The sequence below is a fragment of the Lipotes vexillifer genome, unplaced genomic scaffold, assembly GCF_000442215.2.
Source record: "Lipotes vexillifer unplaced genomic scaffold, Lipotes_vexillifer_v1.1 scaffold260, whole genome shotgun sequence".
NCBI lineage: Eukaryota > Metazoa > Chordata > Mammalia > Artiodactyla > Lipotidae > Lipotes > Lipotes vexillifer.
In genome coordinates, this window is record NW_006778123.1 from 725490 (window position 1) to 743807 (window position 18318).

General features: G+C 40.4%; 1 protein-coding gene across 1 annotated transcript in view; it reads right to left on the bottom strand.

Annotated features, from left to right (window-relative positions):
- UHRF2 (ubiquitin like with PHD and ring finger domains 2) overlaps positions 1-14285 on the bottom strand; it is a 76129-nt gene extending 61844 nt beyond the window's left edge. Inside the window, exons 1-2 of the mRNA XM_007451458.1 lie at positions 13774-14285; positions 7443-7676 (exon numbers count right to left, since the gene is read on the bottom strand). Of these exons, the coding sequence (XP_007451520.1) occupies positions 7443-7676; positions 13774-13926 (387 nt within the window). The 5' untranslated portion in view covers positions 13927-14285. The remainder of the gene's footprint in view (positions 1-7442; positions 7677-13773) is intronic.
- Positions 14286-18318: the final 4033 nt, after the last annotated feature.

Genomic DNA, 18318 nt, shown 5'->3' on the forward strand with positions numbered 1-18318 from the left:
ACATGTACAAAGGAAAGAATCCAGTGAACCTACCTATACAAAATGGAGATAAGTTCCACCAACAGCAAGTCACTAGCAAATGTATTATTTAGTACCTCAAAGAACAAAGAAAATATAAAGAGAACAGAGCTATAAACATGCAAAATGTATGTAGTCAACTCTAGTGGATGATCCAGAACTAAACCATACAATCTTAACAAAAGGAAAACGGTATTAGAAGACAGGTATACCAGAGAGATTTAGAGTTACCTAAGGAATCGGGTTTAAAAAAAAAAAAAATCCTGTCCTAAAAAAGCTGAGGGAATTGGTCTAAAGGTCAAAGCCCTTTCAGGAGCAACAACCGAGAGACATCCCTTCAACTTTTAAAAAAGTCTTTAAAAAAGAAAAAAAAAGACATTACTAATACAAGATCATTACCTAATCAAGCTAGCTCTTCCTGAGGGTCTAAGACCACTTAAGGTATCCAACAGAACTCTGACAGATGGTATCACATGGGGTAGGGGTGGGGGTTAGTATGTACTAAAGTTAATACCCATATACCAGGTATTATGCAAGGCTCCTTTAGTTAGGCTTGTCTAACTAACCTCAACAATTAATAAATCATATTTTACAGGATAAGGAAACAAAGGCTCTGACAAGTTAACTTGCTCCAAATTAAAGTTAATAAAACGTAAAACTAGGATTTGAAGACACCTTGACCGTAAAGCTTATGTTTTTGCTACTATCCATTACTATATATTTTGTAAGGCTATAGCTACCATAGTGATTCCTCTGATGGATCTCAGCAAAGTTGACTGAAAACCTTCTGGAAAGAACTGACCGTTCTCGATGCCATTAAGGACATTTGTGATTCATGGGAAGAGGTCAAAATATCAACATTAATAGGATTTAGAGTACATTGATTCCAACCCTCATGGATGACTTTGAGGGGTTCAGGACTTCAATGTGATGTAAATAGCAAGAGAGCTAGAATTAGAAGTGGATCCTGAAGATGTGGGTGAATTGCTGTAATCTCATGGTAAAACTTGAATGGATAAGGAGTTGCTTCTTATGGATGAGCAAAGAAAGTAGTTTCTTGAGACGGAAGCTACTCCTGCGGAAGATGCTGTAAAGACTGTTGAAACAGCAAAGGATTTACAATACTATATAAACTTAGTTGGTAAAGCAGTGGTGGGGTTTGAGAGGACTCAACTCCGATTTTGAAAGAAGTTCTACTGTTAGTAAAATGCTATCCAACAGCCTCGTATGCTACAGAAAACTTGTTTGTAAAAGGAAGAGTCAATCTATGACAAAGTTTCACTGTTGTCTTATTTAAGAAACTGCCACAGCTACCACCACCCTGGATCAGCCAGCAGCCATCAACACGGATGCAAGACCTCCCACCAGCAAAAAGATCATGACTTGCTGAAGGCTTAGATGGTTATTTTTTAATAAAGCATTTTAAAATTAAGGTATGTACATTTTTAAAAGAAATTATGCTATTGTACACTAATAGGCTATAGTATAGTGAAAATGTAATTTTTGTATGCATTGGAAAACAAAAAAATTGTTTGACTTCTTTACTGATATTCTTTTTTGCGGTCGTCTGGAGCCAAACCCGTATTATCTCCAAGATATGCCTGTAGCCACATTTAGAGAAGAGTCTTTCATGTCCAAGTATTTGATAAAAACCCAAACAAACAAACAAAAAAAAAACCCAAGTATGAGAGGCAAAGAAAAATCATTAAAAAATAAAACAGTACCAAGAGCAAATACTTGAGAAATTACCATAGCTAGCTGTAGCACTTTGTATGTTCTGTGGAAAACACACAAGCTCTGCAGATAAACCTCAGTTTAAGCCCTTGCTTATATCACCTACTAGATGTAACCTTGAACAAGTTACTTAACCTGTCCCAGCCTCAGCTTCTTTTATAAAGTAACACACTTCGCAGTATATTGAGATTAGGTGACAAATCTGTACGATGTGCCAACCTAGCAAGCATATAGTAGGAACAAATGAAATAACTCTCCTTCCACTAAGTATCAACATATGTCCTATGTTAAAACTTATTAAAGCTCATAGTATGGTCTTATTACCATACCATGCTTATTTAGGAAATAATTAGCTATTTAACGTTATATACATTACCTCCTTTAAAAATTACAATGCAACGTCATTCTTATTTTCCAATTAGGTTCAGAAGTGAAATACACTTGCCCTCAGAAGATACACAGCTAGAAATGGGAGTTAAGTTGATAAAGGTTTCTCTAACTCGGAACATGATTCTCTCATTATACCGTGTTTCTTCAGAGTTACAAATCAAAACACAATACGGTTCCATTTACATAAAGTTCAGAAAGAGGAGAATTAGGGATGCATACCTAGGTTAAAGGTTATTAAGAGGTTAAGTATAATAAAAGGTTAAAGCTAATAAAAAGTAAAGAAATGACTACCATAGAAGTTTGGGTAGTATTTACAACTACGGAGGAGGGCGTTTAATCAAGAGGGGCACATGAGAAGCTCCTGGCGTACTGCTGTTCTATTTCTTAATTTGAGTGGTATTTATGGACACTGACTTCATAATATCTTGTTAAGTTCTACTCTTATTTGTTGTCTATTACATTTCATGATCAACAAGGTTAAATAAAGCAGCACTGCACTATAGACAAAAGACAGGAAATATAAGAAATCCATGATTTTTACTTAGTAATTACTGATAATTTTCTTCTTTATTTGCTACAATAAGCATAGACATGTAAAAAGTTTTAACAGTGCCACACACTTAGCTAAACCCTAAAAGCTTACTATCATCATGCTAAACAGTTATTATTTAAGCCAGAATGAGTCATTTCAACAGTAAGATCTGATGTGAGTCATACAAAGCTTCCACATCTAAAAACCAGAATTAAAACCAATTTAGGCATCAGAGGTCCTCCTGGTTTCAGAAAATAAATTACTTCCTAGAGCCAGTGTGATTCAATGTGTTGTACAATGGGAATGGATGGACCCAGCCTCTGCAATCTTCCACAGACTTTCTAAACGTGACAGTGATATCTGGTTTCTTACAACTTATGAAAAGCTATCTGAAATTGACCAAATATCGCTCAAAGTTATCAAATAGGGCAAAACAAGACTGATACTGGATAACAACTTCAGATTAAAATTTCATCTTAAAAGTTTACCTATGTCTGTTTTGAGTACACTACTTTGAAAATCCACTTTTTGTGCCTGCTTATCATGAGGTCCAAAAATATTCTGAGGCAAAAGGAAGGGAAAGCCTCCAAATCTGTTTGCTCATCCATAGAGAAAAATCTTTATAAAGCAAAAATTACATAGGCAAGAATTCATGAAGAGGAAAAAAAACCTCCCAATTTTTTAAATGATTCAGACATGATTTAATGAAATTTTGATATACTCACTATTCAGAGACTCGTTCTAAGGAAAACAGAAAAAATTCAAAGCAAACTCAAAATACGTCAAAAGTAGAAGCCTCTGAGCATTTTCAGGCTAGCCCAAAAGAGTATCTAATATAATTATGAAGGCAGAGGGCAATATCATCTGTTTACCCCTCATTTCTAGTACCCAGTACAAATATACACTAAATATCTAAATATTCAATGAATGGATTATCCAGAAATAAACCCTTCTTTATGAAAAAGTCACTAGTCAAAATTTCAAATATCTATGACAATTACCGAGCTTCATTCAAAAAAGCAAGTAAGTTTGTTAGCCTCTTCAACTAAAGAGGAAGGTTAAGTGCAGCTTTGACTAAACATATTACTTTACAAATAACAGTAGCCTTTTGAGAGTTCACATGCCAGGTTCCAAGTGTATTTCTAAATGAGGAAAGGGAGACAATGTACTTACTTGCCAAATTTGTCCAACTCAGAAAGTGGCTGAATTGAAATGTGAAGCCAAGTCTGACAACAAAGCTCAAGTCCTTAACATCTATGCTATATATTAATATGAAATATAAGAGATGTTTAAAAAACAAAACCAAGTACTAGAAATAGTTGACAGCCAAAGTGCTAACACTGCAAATAAAAAGCAAAGATCTGCTAAGAGAAGTAGTTTCTCATGATGCTTGTCTGAATTAGTTTGGGGGAGGGGACACAACTGGGTATTGAGAAGTGTGCTAAACAGAGAATTTAAATTGACCTTAACTACTTAACCTTGCTTAATCTCAGATCTGCAGATTCATAAGTTGGTCCTCTCCTATGAAAACAAATTCATACCTACATGGCCCAAAACAAATCAAGTCAAAAGTAGCAGCTTCTTGCCCTTAAAAGTTAAAATGTAATAATGTAAGCTTAATATGGACACAGATGGTTACATAAATATTTATAGATACATGGATATACAGGAGTTATTATACATACTGCATGTATTTCCTTGCTCTGTCAGCTGAGGGCCCTAAGAACAAGGACACCCCAGTAGCAAGGAGCACCTAGAGCCCAGATCTTAGTTTCCAATACCATTCTCCAATTAAAGGAACCAAGGCTCCTTGGAGAAATGGTTGACTGCAGGACTGGGGGAGGAAACTTACAAGATGAGCCCGAAAGAAAAGCGCTAGTGCTAGTGCCAGAAAGAAAGCGCTTCAACGAAAATCAAAGGAACCCAAAATAATGGGGGTATATGGAAGGGACACAGGAGAAAAAATATCCATACTTATATCAATAAATGACTGAGGAAATGGAGAAGAGACAAGTCTCCCGCATAAAAGAATTCCCAATAATTTTTGTAGATAATCTGACTACATGCAGTTTGGGCTGCATATAATGACTTCATCTCAAAAAAAAAAAAAAAGTATGTAAAGGGGGGTGGGGGAAAGTAAACTGACAGTGAAGAAATGTGACACACACTACACCTTGGCCGGGTGATTATGGTTCACATCAACAGTAGTAAGTTACTACTGATGTAAAACCTAAATTATAATCACCAATTAGAATGTCGACAGTACAGTGCCCTAGATATGTGATGAAAATAGCACTTCACCTCTGTGCTCTTCCTCCCAAAATATGTAAATCCAGTCTAATGATGAGGAAAACAAATGAATCCTAACATGGCATTTTACAAAATACCTGACCAATACTCCTCAAAACTGTCACGTCATCAAATACAAAGTGTGAGAAACTGCCACAGCCAAGAGGAGCTTAAGGAGACGTGACAACTATCTTAGTATAATACTAATGTAAATGTAATACGGTGTCCTAGATGGGATTCTGGAACATAAAAGACATTAGGTACAAGCTAAGGAGATATGGTTCATTAATTATAACAAACGTGCCACACACTAATGTTAGATGTTAACAACAGGGCAAACCAGGTGTGGGATATATGGAAACTCTGTAGTATCTTCCCAATTATGCTGTAAATCTAAAACTTCTAAATTAACAAGTTTATTTTTAAAATAATGTGAAAAAATATCAAGTAGAAAGTTTTGGTAACTGAAAGAGTGACGAAATCAATGAGTGACGTAGACAACAATTTGGGCTTTCAATATTAACAATTCAATCTGAACTGTGAGCACTACATAAGGCACTAATTTATGTAAGTTTTGTGCATATCATGTAAGTTTATTCGCAGACTTTTGTTTTGTTACTATACTTTTTTCTTTCACTAAATGATCATAGTAAGGAAAGCTACTGGTATTTAAACAGCCACTCTGCTGATGGCTCATAATGCTCTAAGGTATTTTCTCAGCTTTCCAGGTATTCCTAAGTAAAGACTGCCTTCTCCAGTATTTACAACACTTTGTTTTCTGCTTATCTGTATCATCTAGCACTTCTAGAAAGATGTTAAACAATAGCATTAACGGGCTTCTTTGTCTGGCTCCTGTCTTTAATGGGAATGTTTGTGGCTTTTCCCCACCATTAAGCATGATGCTGGGTGTGGTTTAAAATATTCATCTATTCCATCTGTTCCTGTTACGAAGGATTTTTTTAAAAATCAGAAATGAATTCAAATTTTTACTTAGATGAAGAAAACGGATTAGATCATTTGTTTTCTTTGGTTTATTAATATGAAATGTTAAAATATTTCTTAAAAGTGAACTATCCCACTTCCTGACAAACCACAATTAGTCAAGGTATGGTCTTCTAATATAGTTGTAATTTTATTTGTAAAACATAACTTAGGTTTTACATCAATATGTAGTGATACTAGTGTGCTTTTTATCATGTTTCAAGTATCAGTATTACACTAAATTTATAGAACAAATGAAAGCTTTCCTTTTTTTTTTTTTTTTTTTTTTAATTGTGGGTCAATTTAGATATCTTCATGGGTTTAAAGCAATTCATCAGTGTAGCCAGGCCAGGTACTCTGATACAACTCTTTGCCAGTTTTGATTCTTTCCATTTTTATGGATCTGTTTGCATTTTTCTGTTTGCATTTTCTTAATTCATTTTGTCTACCAATTTTTAATTTTTTGCCTTGAAAAAGCTCTGAAAATTAAGTTTGGGTCCCAGTTTATCCCAACCAGTAAGAATTAAGAAAAAATATAAGGACAGAAAAAGATGGAGCAAAACTGTCAATTATTCCCACAAAATTTACTAGAATTTGAAGAAGTTGCTAGATAACAAAGGTCAATAAATAAATCCATTGCATTTCTACATACCAAACAAACCGCAATTTTAAAAGGCAACCATTTGTAACAGCATCAAAAACAAAGCTAATAGAAATAAGTCAAAGATATGTTAACAGAAAAGTAATTGAGAAACATGTCAAAGATCTAAATTAATGGAGACATCTATCATTCATGAATGAAGGACTCAACATTGAGTCAATGTTGAGTCAATTCTCCAAGCTGATCTACAGATACAATATGCATTGAAGTTCCACCAGCACTTTTATTTCTAGGTAAAAATTCCTAAAGAAATTCTTGAACATGTATACCATGATACACATAGTTGGTTCAAAACAGCACAGTTTAAAACAGCTAAAACTGGAAACAGCCCAAATACCTATTAATCATGGATTAGATAAATGTATTGTGGCATGTTAATAAAACGGAACATAATAGTGAAAAATGAAATATCTATATGCAAAAAAGTAAAAGTTCAAATACAGGCAAAACAAAACATTGTTTAGAGATACATACATAAGTAGTTAACACTAAAGAAGAATAAAATGACCATAGAAGTGAGAACAAGTAGTTTACCTCTTAGGGAAAGAGGGAGATGTGTTCTGGTAGGGGCACACAGGAGGCTTTAAAAAGGAACTACTTAACCTTGGTGGAATTACACAGCTGTTTGCTTTATTATTCTCTGTACTGTACATACACATTTTATACATTTGCCTATATATCTTTCACTAGTTTTTAAAGATTACTTTTAAAAGTTAAAATATTAACAGCCCAATCTTTACTCTCAAACAGCAATCAATGTTTTCTTGTTCACAACACCCTGAAGAGAACATATCTATATTCTCACAATTAACCAGAAGTCTGAGGAAGACAACATACCTTGTATAGTCCAATGCCAGGATCAATAAGAAAATCATGAGTTGATGTAGACGGCTGACCGGAAGGTCCCACCCTTGGGGGTTTCTTTACTTTAGGTGGACTATTAGAACAGGGTTTGGCCTGTACATCAGTCTGTTTAGATGTGCTAGGAAGGTCAGGGTCTGGACGAACTAGCAGCTGAATTATATCATTCAGTCCAACATCATAATCAAATAAAGTATATCCATTTTCTAACTAGAAAAAAAGGATAGAAAAAGATTAAAATGCTTCTCTCAAAACTCAATCTTTCTATATCCTTAGTTACTCAAATGTCCTAGCTAAATTATTAAAATAAAATACAGAGCACTGAAATTTAGTGATTGTGAAGCCATTCCTATGGCCTCTAATGACAGCATCTTTTCAGGACCTCAATAAATTCTTAAGAATCATTCTATATCAACTATAGGGAAAACTGATAGCCACTGAAACCAAAAATGTTATCACTGCTGCTGTGACCTCATCACCTAAGCAGAAAAACTCTAAACTTCAACAAGGTTTGTGTATTTTAATGAATCTACAAGAAAGGTGAATTTTGAAAGTGAACTGTTTTATGACCTTGTGTTCATAAGGACATTTAACCATTTTATCTTTCTGAAGCAGTAATTTTTAAAAATAAAACAGAAAAAAATTCAAGCAGGAATAATTACAATTCTTGCTTATGCTATTCCAACTTGCTCAAAGTTCTCTGTAAAGGCGATCAAGTTGTATTATGAAAAGTATTCCAGGATGACTAGTGAATAAATTATCTTGCAACTTACCCATATTTTGGCAAGGTCTCTATAAAGGACTGAATGGCGTCCACCAGCCCCACCCCCAACCCCTCCCAAATACGGTGAAGTCCTAATCCCAAGTAACTCAGAATGAGATCCTATTTATTTGGAAATAGGATCTTTACAGATGTAATCAAGTTAAAACTAGATGAAAAGGGTGGGCCCTAATCCACTGTGATTGGTGTCCTTATAAAAAGTTTATATTTGGACAGACACAAGGGGAGAAAATAGCCACGTGACTGGAGTGACACATTTACAAGCCAAGAACATCAAGGATTGCTAGCAAACATCAAGAAGCTAAAGGAAGCAAGGAAGGATTCTTCCTTAGAGCCAGAGATGGCATGGCCCTGCTGACAACCTGAGTTCTGGCTTACAGCTTCCAGAACTGCTGGACAATAAATTTGTTGTCTTAACCCACCTAGGGTTTGGTACTTTGTTACGGAAGGCCTAGGAAACTAAGTCTCCATTTTGTTTCTTTATAAAAGTCAGTTGGCCATTTCTCCAAACTCCTTGAAGTTCAGAACTACCATTTCCCCGGAAACATTACCAATTTAATCCCTAGTCATTCTTCCCTCTTTGTATGTAATACCTGTCACCATTCACAGCTCTAACACAATAAAGCCGTATGTGAGAAGTCAACCAACGAGAAAAGAATGAGAATTTGTCCTTGAATGACAAACTTACTCATGTACTAGGTAAGGTAACTTTAATTCAAGCGGTCCAAGAATACACTTGGCACAATCCTGCACACTACAGGTGTTCACACCGTTAAACAGAACAAGGGATTGAGAAATTCAAATTTTCCAGTGGGGGAATTAAATGAGACATTATCTCACAGATTAGTTAACATGCTTATTTCAAATAAGTCTAAGGAGTCTTCCAAGTCAGTAAGCAGATAAGCCCTTACAGGGACATGATGTTAACATGGCTTATCTGATTAAAAAAACAAGAACTCCTAATCCTGAACTCCTGGGAAAACCTCAAGAAGCAAAAAATTACACATTCTCACCTTCATTTTGACTTTCTCTAACAGCATCTCCTTCCCTTCCCCCCCACCCCCAAGTAAGAACACACCAATTCTGTAACAACTGAAAAAGTGCAACTTTGATTAAACATACAGCTGTTGTACATTATGACAACTACAAAAAAATGTCATGTTCAAAGTAGGGAAAAAACTAACAGCACAGAACATGCAAATTAACTGGTAGGGCATGCCCCAAAATGAAGACAGCTGTTAAGGTGATGAAATAATTGGAAATCCAAAGTATTTCCATAAACACTTTTCCACTGAAATTTGAGGTGTCAGTGAGAGGGACCTTGGGGGCATTCTTATACCCAACCCCTCTGACTAGTTTCTAGGAAGTGATCAGAGTAAATATAAGCTGCTTAAAGTGAGACTTGGTTTGAAAGGAAAAGTAGTATCTTAAGTCATAGTGAAGCGCTAAGCATACATATGAAGGCATGAAGCCCTGTAATAGAAATTAGGCCCACAATAACAAGTAACCACTTTTCCTCAATTACTCACACTCGCTAGGATAGCGACTTTTACCCAGATTATATAGTGCTTCCTAATTCATAGGTACCCTCCCAGTTTTCCTGAAACAGTGATTATCATTCACCACACTGAAAGTTCCACAGAGTTAGGCTATTGTGAAGAGTTGTGAAGACTGTTGGAATGTTATTTTAAAAGTACTGGAGGGCTTCCCTGGTGGCGCAGTGGTTGAGAGTCCGCCTGCCGATGCAGGGGATGCGGGTTCGGATGTTAATAATAAGAGAAACTTGGGGAGGGGGAGTAATATGTAAACTCTGTACTTTCTGTACAACTTTTCTGTAAACCTGTTCTAAACAATAAAGTGTATTTAAAAAAAATGCTCTAGGGACCAGGAAAGATCAAACTGGAAGACTCTTCTTTGACTCCACTGAGGCCCAGAGAGGGAATCCAGGTTCAGGATAGCTCAGAAGTGAAAGGGGAGAGTTTTTGTTCACGCTGTGGTCTATAATAGAAACTCACTCATGAAATAAGAGCAGCAACAAAAAGATGTGTGCACACACCTGAGAAAAAAAAAAAAAAAAAAAAAAAAAAAGTACTGGAAATTCCCTGGCAGTCCAGTGCTTAGGAGTCTGAGCTTTCACTGCCGAGGGCCCAAGTTTGATCCCTGGTCAGGGAACCAAGATCTTGCAAGCTGCACAGCTAAAAACAATAAGAATAAGTACTAAAGTTCTCCCAAATTTAATGAAAGTATAGATTGAAAATTACCTGCACTTAAAGTATGCTGAGTCGGGGAGAAAAGGACTGGGTAATTTGGAAATTACAAACACCTATGAGTTTCATGCATTTAATTATAGTCCATCAATGTCTCACAGCAGAAAATGTTTGATAACTGCCATCCTAGAAGATTGGGCTGCAGAATTTACAATATTAGAGAGGCAGGACTAGTCCTAGAATTTTTTCCTTGAATTGGGTTGAAGAAATTCCAGGTAACAGTAAGAAAGGCAACAGTGATGCAAGGGAAAACTAGGAAGCAAACACCAATTGGCAGTGGCTGAGAAGGCAGAGAAGTCATTCCCAAGGGGCTAATAATAAGGGATGCAGGTGGAGGGCATTACACTTTCACAGCATATACACTCCTCCCTCTCCCTCTACCTCTCCCCCTCTCCCTCCCTTACTCCTTTAAGTAGGCAAACACTTTTACTTAGTACTCCATGTGAAAACTGAGTCCAGGGGCAAAAGGCAACTAACTACTCAGTTTTTCTTCAGTTCTGGTTCATACCCCACATCTACAATCTATTCTAAGAGTCCCTACAGTGATACAGGGAAGGAAAGAGAAGCGGGAAGAGAATCCTTTCAAAGTAGGAAAAGCTCTGGATTCTCAAAAAGATTTAGAGATCCACCAATATAACTCTTCCTTAAAAAAACCCCCCAACCCCCAGGGTTCAAACTCAACTTCCCAGAGAAGAATATCCAGATGAGGTTACCCTACTTTAACTGGAACTTACAGCCCTGAATTGAGGCTCTCCATTCTGACTCTCTAAAGTAGAGAGAATCACATAATTACAGAGCTTCTCAAGCTTCATTTGCATACAGACCACCTGGGGACCTTGTTAAAATACAGATTCTACTTCAGTAGGTCTGGTGTGAGGCTCCCAGGTGAAGCTAATGCTGTTGGTCCTGCTGATCCAGGGACCATACTTTGAACAGTAAGAAACTAGTATGAGGCTGACTATCCTTCAACATTCATTTTCAAACTCTGATGCTCATCAGAGCCTCCCACGGGGTCTTGTTAAATTCAACCACTTGCAGTTCTGGGGTGAACTGAGCATCTATAATAAATATCCACAGGTGATTCTGATGTTTTCCAAGGATTAAAAGCGGCAGACCTAACATACAAAGGTGGGGGTAGGGGGAGACCATTTACATCATGGACACTGTAAATTTGTTTTTATTTATGACATTTTTCACTATGTGGCAGTAAGGCATCCTGAGGAAGGGGTGGCCTTTTTCTAATAAGCACAAAGGCATTTTACAGGATAAGGGCAGCCCTGTGACACCAATCCAATAGTAGGACACACTATCCTGTCCAAAGACTAGACACCAAAGAGGAAAGGAGAATAGAGATAATAATCACTGCCATGGCTACCTGTCAGCTCATAAGGAACAAATACAGCTTCAGCAATGTCTTCCTTCTGTCTCCAACTAAGTACAGCACCCAAGGTCCATTCCTAATTCCTACTGGTTTATCCCTATAGTGAAATCAAAGTAGGGAGTTATCAACTGTCCTGGGCTAGGAGGTACATAATGTTGTTATCCTCGAGTTTTTCCCTGAACCTGGAATAGCCTCCTGGTTTCCTGAAAATGTACCCTGTTGCCTTGAATTTATCCCAATCCCTACCTTCTCCTAAAGACAGCCAGGTGCACATTTTCTTTCTATCATATTTGATAATTAGGCTGTAAGGGGTGTCGCCCAGGAATACATTTTCACGCTTCATTTCTCTCTGGTGAAGTCACCAAAGTATCCCAGGAATTCATGTACTATTGTTCCTAGCTAGAAAATAAAATTCAATAAACTTGATTACATGCTTTTCACTTTTGACCAAAAGATAAAAAGGTGTCAGCCACTGGAGGCATAGCAATATAAAGCTACATAGTTTTTAATACACACACATTTATTTCTAAAGCAAAGTTTACAACTAAACTGAACAGCTGTTTTTACAAGTCTAACACTAGAAGATCAATATAAAACTGCCTACTAACACATATCAAAGATGCTATCGTTTACTTGAAAACAAAAAAAACCCTGGCTCTTTCTCAGAGTGTAATCTTGTTACTCTGAAATTTCTGGGCAGGTTTCAAAGGGTAAGCCTAGGAAGGGGAGAAAAATATTCCTATCAAACCCTTTGGCTGTAGGAAAACGGCTACTGCTACCAAATCAAAGAGAGTTACACTTATTTCAAACCACAGGATTGGAGCCAAACTATGATCTACCAACTGGAGGATGCCAACTTCTTTAGTAGATTAACGTGTTTTTTTTTTTTTAAAGGCAATAAAATAGGATGGGTCTGGGTCTCTAGGTACAGGCCATGTGAGTAGGAAAAATCTTCAATGGGCCAGACCAAGGCTAAACTGTTCAACTACCAGCGACGCCCACAGACACCCTCACCGCCAAAAAACACTTTCAGCCTTCAAGTATGTACCGCTGGCTATGCTCCAATTGCTGTGTTAAAAGCTTGAGTGAGGGGTCTAATTAGAAGGTGAAAAATAAGAGCAAGACGAATCTTTTACACTGCTTTTCACTCTGCGAACAACCCCCTTGGCAAACTGGGCAGTTTAAACCTGTCCCGGGTTACATCAACAGCTTCTTCAGCCCAGGTCTCTAATCTGCCCCACAACAGATTCGATTCTAGGAAAAAAGGTGAGGGAAACGAGTGCCAGAAGTTCTGTAAACCCTTCGAATCTTCAGTATATATAAATCCCTTCCACAGTAAGGAGGCAGACTTCGGGTCTTGTGCCCCAGAGGGAGCAATGTATGTTTCCCCTCCTATTTGGGAGCCGGGAGCCCGGCAGAGATACGGAAGCGATACGAGCCGTGAGCCGGGTCAGCGCGGCCGGGAGCAGGGGCCTCCGACCCTCCCCACCCGCACTTCGGCATGGCCGCCAGAGCCCGCTGCCCTCCCCGCCCTCCAGGGGCCCCGGACTTCACCAAGCGCGGGAAGCGAGGGAACCCAGGCTCTCTGGCGGGCTGTGCCTGCGGCTGCTGACCCGCTTGGTAAGGGCGGTGAGGTCTCGGCGCTCGGGGCGCCGCCGCCGAGCGCACCTGCAACGGGGCTGGCCAGGACCCCGCTAGGCCCCGTAGGCGGGCCCAGGGCCGCACTCTGAGCCTCGCGGGTTGCCCACCCGAAGTGGAGCTAGGTGCGCTCTGCGCGCGCCGTGCACCAAGCCCTCCGACCCGCCCAGCCCACGCAACCCCGTGGCGCCCCGATGCCCTTGCTCCGGCTTCCAGAGGGGTGCGGTGGGCGCGCCTCACCTGTTTGCCCCGGTAGAAGAGGCGCTGGCACTCGGGCCGCACGTCGAACAGCGCCCACACCCGTTCGCGCAGCTCCTCAATTGTGGCTTTCCGAGACACGTCCTCAATGGTGCGCGTCTGGGAGCCGTCGATGGTGCGAACCTGGATCCACATCTCGGCGCCGGGAGAAGGGGCCGGCTTCGCTTTGTCTCCCCCTGCGCTCCGGGCGCCGCGCCCCGCCCGGGCCGCACCGCTTCCCCGGCTGCTCTGGCTCTCCGCGGCTGGCGGGCGAGCGCGCGCACAAGCGAGGAAGACCGACCAGACGCCGGGCCCGACAGGCGGCGGCGAATACTAGACCGCGAGCCCACCTAAGAGAGCTGAGGAGGGAAGGAAACCGGAACCAGTCGGAAGCGCGGCTGCTTTCGCAGCCCCCGCCTCACAAATGGGAAACAGCCTTATCCGCACCGCGCGGAGTGTTTACTTATAGAGCTCTTGCTCCCACATGGAGGTCACGGCGCCAACCCGGATCTCGCGAGATCTACGCCGGGCTCCGCCTTAAAGAGGAAGCGACCAGGGAAGTGGCAATAGACACGAGGGAACTAAAATGGGCGGGTGCGGGGAGGGCGGGGCGGAGGGCGGGGCCGCCGAGAGCCGTTACTTGCGCCTTAGCGTGCACCTGGGCCCTGGACACGCCCTCTAGTCTTCGGGTGTCTGGCGGTTACAAGGCCGCCCACATGGGTTGCACCCTTGGTCTCTGTTTCGCGACCCAGGACGCGAGCGAATCCTCAGGCTTAGCCGATTCGGTTCTGTGGTCTCAAAAACACACCAAAGATGAGAAACTCTGACGTGCACTTGTATGATCATGAAAAGCGGTGTGCGTGCGCGCCGGCGCGGCCTAGATTTCTGAGAAAGCACGTCAGGAAATGAACCCGCTTCACCGCGCTCAGCCAGACACCGCCAGCCACGCGGCCTGGTGGGGCCGGCCACCTAGGGAAGGCCTTGGGGACCCTTCTGCTTCGCGAACTCGTTTCCCGCCGGCCCGAATGCTGACTTCGCGCGGAAACCAGCTTCCTGGGGTTTCCCGCCGCTGGGCCGAGGTGGCGGCCTTAGGCCTGCAGGCTGTGGGGCCGGCTGGGATCGCCCTCTACGGGCCCGCTGCGCTCACAACCGGACCTTGGGCCACGGAGGCGTTGGTGCCGCCGCCCGGAGGGCCTCTCGCAGTTTCCGTTTGTGGACCTTCCGGGTTAGTGAGCATTTGGCCTAAGGGATTGCGGGGTCATGCAAAACGCTTTTAAAGGTTGCAAAATTACACACCTCCGAAGAAGGACTTCCAGAGAGCCTACCAGTAATAAATTCTCCGAAATAGGCCCAAGCAGGGTTACCTAACACACCTAACAGTGGACTTATTTCAAATAAGAAGGGAGAGAGCATATGAAGGTAGAAAAAATCAAATATATAAGATTTGGACGTAATATTGGCCAAAATCCGTAACGTGACTATTCAGGCTGGTGGAAATTATTACCCTCAAGGTAGAGCAGCATTTTTGTAATAACCACTTAAAATAATTGCAAGTACAGAGAAGTCCAGTAGTATGATAAAAAAAGATGGCCCAACACGGGAGGGACAGAAAAAAATGGAATACAGACACTTCGGTCTCTGCTCTTGTTGAAAATTTTACATTCACTGTATCCTCTAAATATAATTAATCTTGTCTGCTCCTGATTTAAGTAAAGCAAATACCGAGTATTCATTACATGTGTAAATATTAAGTATGCTTATAAACTGCCCCAATAAGAGATAGCTATTTGCTATTATAGGATATGCTATGCCATTACGGAGGCATATTAAGATTTTATTCTTTTTAATTCTCTGCTCACAAAGAATTTACAATCCAATTCAGATAAGATTTAGAAAAAATTAAAGAGTAATTTAATACTAAATAGTGTGTTGTTGGTTAAAACAACAATTAGAGATGAGTGAAGGGGGACTAGAATGATCTGTGAGCTTAAAGATAGGGGTACAACTTGACCTGAGTTAACTGGTATATTGTAATGAAGGCAGCATTTAAGTGTTCAGTTTGCGGATTGAGATAGACCTGAATTGTAAACCCAGTTTTGCTGTTTTCTTAAAATGTGATCTTGGATGAATTATTTACTTCAATTTCCTCAATGTAAAATGGTGCTTATAACATCTAATGAGTATAGAGTGTTTAGCATAGTGCCTATCCCTTGCTGCTACACAATAAATTATTTTTGTGCTATTATTATGGAGAGGATTTAGTTAAGTACAGAATGCCCAAAGAGGAGAGAGTGCTTAAGCAAAGACAGGAGGTATGCATTTTTACAGGTCAGAAGAGATTGCATATAAGAGAAAGGTTGACTAAATGGAGAAGAACACAGTGTGAATATTAGCATTCAAAGCAGTAGATTTTGTGGGCCCCAGGGAGAAACTAAGGTTTTTAAAGGAGTCCACTGTTGTGATTAAATATGCCTTTGGAAAGACAGAAGAAGGAATGTGGAAGGATGCCTTAGGGAAAAACTAAGGGACAAGGAGAGTAGGGGGAGATACTGTCAGAAAGCTTATTGAAGAGGCAATTGTGTCAGTTTTGGTGAAATTTGTGGCAATGGGTGAGAGTAGAAAGGGTAGCTTCTAGAATATTCTAGAAAATAAAACCTATCAGACTTGTAGAATGTGTGGATATGAGTAATGAGAAAAATGGAATGCTAAGAATAATTCCCAAGTTTCCAGTTTGGGAGACTTAAATGATGGTTTGGGTAGATGGTGATGCTCTTAACTGGAAGAGGAAGCAAATTGGGAAAATTCAGTGAGTTCCCTTTGCACTGTGTAGCATTTGAAATGCATCCAAAATATACCTAGATGGAGATATCTAAGTGACAGTTGGAAATGCAGGTCTAAAGTTATGCAGGGAAAAGTTCTGAAAGAGGAACTAGTCAAGATCTCCTGTACTCATTCCCATAAGACAATTTGTCCTTCTTAATGTGGTGGGTCTTCCATGGAGAACCCTTGGTGGTGGCGGGGGGGCGATGGAGGGAAACTACTGTCAAAATTGGGTATCTACTGGGACAGTATAGGATTTGTGTTAATCTAGTCAGGGTAGATCCCAAATGATTGACAGGACAGGGCTTAGAGCTGTGAGACTCAGAAAAGATACATTTGTCCTGTGCAGACCAAATTAATTACATCTGGAAACATGAGCTCTTGTGAATAGTATGTTACTTAGGCTATAAATAACTGCAAAGACTGATTTTATATGTAACAAAATACATCCTTCTGTGTTTCTCCACATAGTGCATGTTGTAACTAAGGTTTTCTCTTCCCCTGCAATGCTGTTGTCTGCTTAGGAAGCTGCCGGGTTTGAAAAACAAGATAGAAGTTCTCGGACAAAAACCATCATATCAGAGTTCTGACATACCATGCCTTATTACCAGATGTGTAGCTGAAACAACTTGGATGTGAGCAAGGAAAGAAAAGAGGAATTATTTACATGGATGAGAAACAAATACTAAAGTTTATGCCATCTGTCATGATTCAGTATTCGTTCAAGTTAAAAGAGGCAAAACAGAAAGATAAAAGGTAGAACTAATTATTCTAGAATCTTATCACCCCTCACAATATCTCATTTTCTCAACTAATGTCTCAAAGTTAACACACACACACACACACACACACGTAAAGTGAATTTCAATCAGGTCTCTAAAGTTCTGATTACCACCTTTTCATCCGCACATCTTTGATGATTACCTTCCTTTCCCTCCTCCAGGACCACTCTACCAGCTGGCTGTCCTGGAGTTCAAGGGCAGAGAGTACATCAATGGGGTCAGTGCTCTCAGGCTTCCAACTGAGTTTGGCCAGTGGGGAGGAAGCACAGACTGGAAACTGCAGGATGGGAAGAGAGGGAGGTCAGTATATTTATTCCCCTGGCTTTCTTCCTGAAAGGTCACCTCACCTTCCTGGGAAGTTACTACTCCTCCAAAACTGACCTGCTCTGCATGACTCACTTTTCCATGTTCTGGTAACCTCTCCCTTCTTTTCTTTTCTTTTTTTTTTAATTTACTTTTGGCTGTGTTGGGTCTTCATTGCTGCATGTGGGCTTTCTCTAGTTACAGCGAGCAGGGGTACTCTTCGTTGCTGTGTGCGGGCTTCTCATTACGTTGGTTTCTCTTGTTGCAGAGCATGGGCTGTAGGTGCATGGGCTTCAGTAGTTGCAGCATGTGGGCTCAGTAGTTGTGGCTCGTGGGCTCTAGAGCACAGGCTCAGTAGTTGTGGCACATGGGCTTAGGTGCTCTGCAGTAAGTGGGATCTTCCCAGACTAGGGCTCGAACCCTTGTCCCCTGCACTGGCAGGCGGATTCTCAACCACTGCACCACCAGAGAAGCCCCCTTCTTTTATTTCTTTGGGTCTAGGGATTGTAACATTTTTACAGTGCTAGATTCGTACATATTCCTTCAGTTCCCTATAACTTGGCTCACAGCCTCTTTTTTCCCCCTTTTTTCTTTTAATTGAAGTACAATTTATGTACAATATTATATAAGTTTCAGGTATACA